The sequence below is a fragment of the Nyctibius grandis genome, chromosome 19 (assembly GCF_013368605.1).
Source record: "Nyctibius grandis isolate bNycGra1 chromosome 19, bNycGra1.pri, whole genome shotgun sequence".
Taxonomy (NCBI): domain Eukaryota; kingdom Metazoa; phylum Chordata; class Aves; order Nyctibiiformes; family Nyctibiidae; genus Nyctibius; species Nyctibius grandis.
The window spans coordinates 1,075,359-1,081,940 of NC_090676.1; the positions used below are offsets into that span (position 1 = coordinate 1,075,359).

The window sequence follows — 6,582 nt, forward strand, 5'->3', positions numbered from 1 at the left end:
TGGGGTGTTTATTGGAGGGGATGCCAGCGGGGGACACGCTGCTCCCGACACCCCGCCGTGCCCTGCTGGGACGGGGTCTGTGCCCAGGAGGATGCCCAGGGTGGGCACGGGGTGCCAAGGGCAGGCGATGCTCTGGGCATGGCAAAGGCAAACAGGAGGCAGGACCTGGCTCCTGGGGCTGCTGGGGATGTGGCCCTGGGGCACGGCGGTGGCCGCAGTGCCAGCCCATGCCAGCTGCGGTCCCCGTTTGGCCACCAGCCCCCCAGCCAGAGGAGGGTGCCGTGGGAAATGGCTAGCTAACAAGGCAAAAAGGGCCAGCGCGGGGGCTGGCCGGGGCTGGGACGGCAGCTGCGGGATGCAGCGGGCTTGTTGTAAACCCCAGAGTGGAGTGGTTGGCAGGGGGGGGCCTGGGGGCCACGGGACAGGGTGGCATCACGTCCCACTACACCCCACAGCCAAAGCCCCGCGGCTGCGGGACCAGGGCTCGCGAGGTGGCTCCCAGGCCAGTGGGTCCCCACGGGGCTCTCCCTGTGCGTGCCAAGGCTTGTCACCGCTGGGACCGTGCCAGGGCTGGCCGTACTCACCGGCACTGGCACTGGTTTGCCCCCCGCCCGGCCAGGCAGGCTGTGAGCAAACGGCCCCTCTGCCCCCAGCCCCTCGCCGCCGGGACCCCCCTGCCCTGTTTCCCTTCGCCATTTGTCTGCCTGCGCCGAGCCCGTAAATCACGCGGCGGGGGGCAGAGGGCTGCGCCGGGGGCCGGGGGTCCCGCTGGGGCTGGGGGCTGCGCTGGTGTCCGCGCTGCCGTGGGGATGTGTCCCTTGCCACTCAGTCCCCTGCCACCTCTCGTGGTGCGTTGGTCCCCGTGAGGGACCCCGACCCACTCCTGGCCCTGCCTGGGTGCAGAGCGGGGGCTGTTCCTGCCCCTGCGGTGGGCTGGGGACGGGCAGGTGCCTGCGCGGCCAGGGCAGCCCCCACTCTCACCCCAGCATCCCACTGGGCTGTGCTGGGGGGCCACAGCAGCCCCCGGCCCTGACAGGCGGCAAGACGGATGGCAGGGGCTGTGTACTCAGCTGTGCCGCCCCACACATGGCCACCAGCTGGCGGGGATGGGCTAGGAGAGGGGGGGAGCCCGGGCGCGGGACCCCCCCAGCTGCCCCGGGGTGTTTGTGGGGTGCTGGTGGGCTGTGCTGCTGCGGCGGGGGACGGGGCACCGGGGGACACGGGCAGGGAAGGAGCAGCAGGGTGTGGGGGTGTGGGGGACAGTGCGTACGTGTGTGTGTGTGTGTGTGTGTCACCACCACCCTGCCAAATCCTGCACACAGGAGGACGGACAGACGGACAGAAGGAGCCGGCAGCCCTGGCCAGGGGAGCGATGGGAGCCGTGAGACGCGGCGAACGCTGCCAGCTCCTGCCTGTCCTGGCGTGCAGGGTGGGCAGGGGGTGGATGGGACCCTGCGTGGGACATGTGGCATGGAGGGGACGTGGCCTGAGCAGGGGGTCACAGCCATGGCCCCAGCCCAACCCGCCAGGCACCCCCCAGTGGGGGGCATCCCTGGGGTCGGGGTGCTGGGTACCCCGAAGGCAGGGTCTTGCCTCCCCTGATGGGGAAATGCCCCCTGCCCCCTGCTCCGGGGAGTGTTTATCTGCGAGGTGATAGTTAAGTGTAAGAAAATAAACAGGGAGCAGATGGGCCGGGGGGCCAGGGCTGCCCCCAGCCCCACGGGGCCGCTCCGGCCCTGCTGGGAAAACACCGCCGCTGGCGAGGCAAATGGATTCCAGACCCGCGGCAACGCCGGCACATGTGGCGGCCAGGACAGCGGGCCTGACCCTGCTGAGCCTCGGCAAAGCCGCACCAGAGTGACCCGACCCATCCCATCCCATCCCATCCCATCCCACCCCATCCCATCCCCTCCATCCCACACCATCCCATCCATCCCATCCCATCCATTCCATCCCATTCCATCCCGTTCCATTCCATCCCAACCCATCCCATCCATCCCATCCCATCCCATCCCATCCCCTCCATCCCATCCCATCCCATCCCATCCCCTCCATCCCGTTCCACCCCATCCCATCCCGTCCCATTACATCCCATCCCATCCCATCCCATCCCATCCCATCCCATCCCATCCCGTCCCATTACATCCCATCCCATCCCATCCATCCCATCCCATCCCCTCCATCCCATCCCACCCCATCCAGTCCCATTACATCCCATCCCATCCCATCCATCCATCCCATCCATCCATCCCATCCCACCCCATCCCATCCCATCCCATCCCATCCATCCATCCCATCCATCCCAGCCCATCCCATCCCATCCATCCCACCCCACTGAGACCCCCGAGGGCGCTGCTGTCCCTGCCTTCCAACACGGGGAGACTGGAGCTGGCAAACCTGGGACCCCTTGGACACCCCCTGGAGACCCCCCTGTATGGGGGGGAACAGCAGGACGGGCTCAAGGGGACCGGGCATTGCAAACCCTTTTGGGGAGCAGGAGCATTTCCCCATGAGCTGCCCCTGTCCTGGGGTCGGGGCTGTGGCAGGGCGTCCTGACGGGTCCCCGGGGCAGGGTGGGGAGCCCCAGGCCCCCTCCGGGCGGTACCTGCGGTCTGGAAGGCATTACACGCCTGTCGCACGGGGAAGTCTGTCCCAGTTCCGGAGCTGGGACCCCCCCAGCCAGCCCGGGCCGGGGGGAGCCCACAAAGCGCCTTTGTTCCTGCCCTGGAACGAATGGATTGGAGGCAGCGGGGATCGGCTGTCAGCCGGCGACACCGGAGAGCCCGCGGGGCAGGCGGAGGGACGGGGGACAGGTGGAGGGACGGAGGGACGAGGGCGATGCAGAGGGCACCGGCTCCTGTGCCAGCTGGGGGTCGTGGCCCTGGCAGCACCGGCTCCTGTGCCAGCTGGGGGTTTTGGCCCTGGCAGCACCGGCTCCTGTGCCAGCCGGGGGGTTGTGGCACTGGCAGCACCGGCCGGGGCTCAGCTCACGCTGCCTGCACCGTGTCAGCCCCGGGGATGTGCCGGTGCCACCGAGCCCTGGGAGCAGCGTCATGGGACACCCATAGGGCTGGCACGGATGTCCTGGCACTGTGTGCAGGGGGTGGGAAGCTGGAAGAGCGGCTCCTGCGGTGGCTCCTCCAGCTGGAAGAAGCCCCCACGGGCCACTGGCACATGGGAGAGGGGCTTGGTTCATCCCCCCTCGTGGGGTCCAGCGCTGCTGAGCTGCCTCATGCCCAGCTCCCTTTGCAAGGGGCACAAACCCGGGGAGAGGGGGGCGAGCAGAGCCCATGGGAGACACCCAGCACGGGGGGCACAGCCCAGGGCCTGGCAAAACCCAGTCCCTGCCATGGGGCACCCGTTTGAGGGCACTGTGGTGATGTCCTGTGATTCCACAGGACCCGCCGCCTCCTCCCTTTCCCCTCCCCGGCTCTCTAACAAGAGGAAACTTTTTAGCACGCCACAATTCTTGTGAGAAATTTATGGCCCATCGGGGAGCCGCGGGCCAGGGCTGCTCTCTCCGTGAACGCTCGCAGGGCTTCCTCCCGGCGGAGAGCGGCTTTGATGCGGCACATGCAGCTCTGCCGGGCCAGAGTCTCCCTCCAGCCCCTTCCCAGCCCAGCAGCCCCCAGCCCACCCTGCCCTTCCTCCCCAGCGACTCCTGCGGAAAACCAGTGGCCAAACATGCCCTGTCCGGCGGGCAGCACTGCCACGCTGCCCGCAGAGCTGCTGCCCGGGGGGGGGCCGTGCCCTCCTCCCAGCCCCTCTCCCCAGCCCGTTTCTGCCCTGGGAGGACAGGATCCACCCGGGGAGGAGCGCGGCCGAGGGGGCAGAGCGAGGGCAGGAGAGTCCGGCTGCGGTTCCTGTCCCAGTCCTGCTCTGACTCACGGCGCGGTGGGGTGACTCAGTGGCCTTTCCCCTCCCTGGCCCAAGGTTTCCGGCTCGGAGGGATGCCGAGATGCCCGGGGGATGCTCGGGGCGGGTTTTCCAGCCTGCACATGGGGTGAAGACGTGGCGTTTGCAGAAATGACAACATCCCGGCACGGCGGGACCGCACGTGCTCCCACAGCCGGGCCAGGGCTCACCCTGGCTTCAGCTGCGTGCCAGTGTGGTCTGGCACAGCACCCGTCCCTGGCACAGCATCCATCCCCAGCACAGCATCCATCCCCAGCACAGCATCCATCCCTGGCACAGCATCCATGCTGAATACAGGATCCATCCCCTCGCAGACCCTCCACCCCCTGACGCAGCACCCATCCCTGCCCTGTGTGCCCGCAGCCGCCCGCTCTCACAGGTGCCAGGCCTCCATGCCGTGCCGTGCCGTGCCGTGCCACTGCACCTGACCCCACCCTCCCCCAGCACCAGCCCCCGGAGCCGCGGGGGTTTCGCCGCCTTTATTCCCGGTGCAGCAGCGGGCGTCCCCACCGCCCCACTCCAGAGACGTCCCCCACAGAGGAGGGCACCGCGGGATGTGCCCAGGGGTGGGCACAGGTGGTTTCAGGGCAGCCACAGCCCAGGGTCCTCCCGGTCCGGGCACAGGGTGAGCCCGGAGTCGCTGCGGGGGCGCCTAGGGACTGGCCGTGCCCGGTTCGGCTGTCCCTCCTCCTGGTACGGCTGTGTCCCGGTTCGGCTGTGTCCCGGTTTGCCTGTATCCCTTCCCGGTTCGGCTGCGCCCTGGATGGGGGCTGTGACTTGGCCCAGTTCCAGCGTGCCCCGGTTCATCCCGCCCCGGTTCAGCCGTTCCCGGTTGAGCCGTGCCCTGGTTCAGCCCGTCCCGTTCCGGTTCAGCCCGTCCTGGTTGAGCCATGCCCCGGTTCAGCCCGTCCCGTTCCGGTTCAGCCCGTTCTGCTTGAGCCATGCCCCGGTTCAGCCCGTCCCGTCCCGTTCCGGTCCCTCCCGTCCCGGTCCCCCCCGTTCCGGTCCCTCCCGTCCCGGCCCTTCCCGGTCCCACCAGTCTCTCCCAGTCTCTCCCGGTTCCCCCGGTCCCTCCCGTCCCGGCCCTTCCCGGTCCCGCCGGTCCCTCCCGGTCCCCCCGGTCCCTCCCGTCCCGGCTCTTCCCGATCCCCCCGGTCCCTCCCGGTCCCTCCCGGTCCCCCCGGTCCCCCCGGTCCGTCCCGGTCCCCGCGGCCTTTCGGGGCGGTGCGGCGCGGCACAATAGCGCCACCTGCCGGCCCCGCCGCGCCACACCGCCCCGGCCGAATCCCGGTGCCGGCGAGACCCCAACCCCGCAGGGACCCCGGGGACCTCCCCAGGGCCGGGGAACCCTGACCCCGTCCTCACCAGGGACTCATGGAGCCCCGGATCAGGCCCAGCTCAGCCCACGGGGACCACCTGGGGCTGCGCGGGGCTACCGGGGGCTGCGGGGGGCTACCGGGGGGCTGTGCATCCTCCGGGGCTCCGGGCTAGCGCAGGTGTGGCGTGGAGGAGCCCAGGTAGGTGCGGAGGTCGCTGAGGGTGGAGGGGACGATCTTGGCGGGGATGGTTTCCCGGTTGAGCGCCCGGTGGGCGGCGAAGCGGTGGCAGCCCCCGAAGGAGTAGAAGTAGTCGCCGCCCTGGGTGCCCTTGACCCAGAGCACGTCGATGGGGGGCACCCGCTCGGGATCCTCCTGGGGTGGGGGGAGAGAGACCCCCGAGGGCAACGCGCGCCCCGGCACCCCCGAGGGGCCTCGGTGCTGCGAGCTTCCCCGGCAGTGCCCCAGGGTGGCACGGGGGGGTGCAGGGGCGGCTGCCGCGGGGGCAGCGGGGCTGTGCTCACCTGCAGGGTCTGCACCAGGCTCTGCACCTTGCCGGGGTCCAGCTCCGCGGGGATGGGCCGGATGAGGACACTCATGGGGACGTTGTGCACGGCCGCGATGTGCTGCGTGTGGATGCTGTGGTCCCCGGCCTCGGCCATGGCAGCTGCTGGCACCCGGCCTTGACCTTCCTCCCGGTCCTGCCGAGCCCCGAGCAGCGCAGCACCCAGCCGGGCCCCTCTGCTTCCTCCTGGCCAGGTCATCGCCATCGTCACCGTCCCCACCCCACCTTTTTGCAGAGTCACAGTGAAGGGGCAGGACAGGCAGGGCCAGGCTGCCGGGACCGCTGCCAGCACCGCTGGCCCGCTGCCCGCTCCTCCCCGCCCGGCGAGGCTGTGGTCAGGGCTGCCCTCGGCCGTGTGGGGCACCCCTTGGCACGCAGCGGCTGAGCCCCCCACCCCAGGGCTGCTCGGTGTGCTGGGGGTTCCCCACCCTGCCCGCCACCCTGGGGCTGCCTGGGGGTCTCTGCTCCCGCCTGGCCATACCGCAGCTCTAAGGATCTGTGTGTGGCATCTCAGCAGCTGGGATGTGTCCCCCCACCTCCCTGGCAGTGCCAGGACCACGCCCCCACCCCGGGGCCCCCTCCCTGCTGCGCTGATGCCCGCGGGGTCCTTGGTGAGGAAGAGGCACCATGGAACAGCCCCGGAGCTGAGCGGTGAAGCACGGATGCTCGTGGCCGGGCAGACCGCAGCGCTCCAGCGCCAGATCTTTCTAGGTCATTTCTCCAGACCAGTGTCCCACATGTCGAGAGGCTCCCGGCAAGAACTGGGTCCCCCACCCCACCAGCTGC

At 70.1% G+C, this 6,582-nt stretch overlaps 1 protein-coding gene across 6 annotated transcripts; it reads right to left on the reverse strand.

Moving 5' to 3' along the window:
- Positions 1-3,192: 3,192 nt before the first annotated feature.
- Positions 3,193-6,033, reverse strand: SRXN1 (sulfiredoxin 1). 6 transcript variants are annotated; one of them, XR_011049497.1, is made up of 4 exons: positions 5,756-6,033; positions 5,372-5,606; positions 4,086-4,185; positions 3,193-3,992 (listed from the first exon to the last, which is right to left on the reverse strand). XR_011049497.1 is itself a non-coding variant. In XM_068416106.1 (3 exons), exons 1-2 carry the CDS (start codon positions 5,999-6,001, stop codon positions 5,403-5,405), a joined length of 450 nt encoding a protein of 149 aa, XP_068272207.1. In that variant the 5' UTR covers positions 6,002-6,033; the 3' UTR covers positions 4,375-4,794; positions 5,372-5,402. The 6 variants fall into 6 exon arrangements, 2 of the variants coding, with proteins under 2 accessions (XP_068272207.1, XP_068272206.1); XR_011049496.1 differs by lacking the exons at positions 3,193-3,992; positions 4,086-4,185 and adding an exon at positions 4,375-4,674 and having other exon boundaries at positions 5,281-5,606; XR_011049494.1 differs by lacking the exons at positions 3,193-3,992; positions 4,086-4,185 and adding an exon at positions 4,375-4,794 and having other exon boundaries at positions 5,281-5,606.
- Positions 6,034-6,582: the final 549 nt, after the last annotated feature.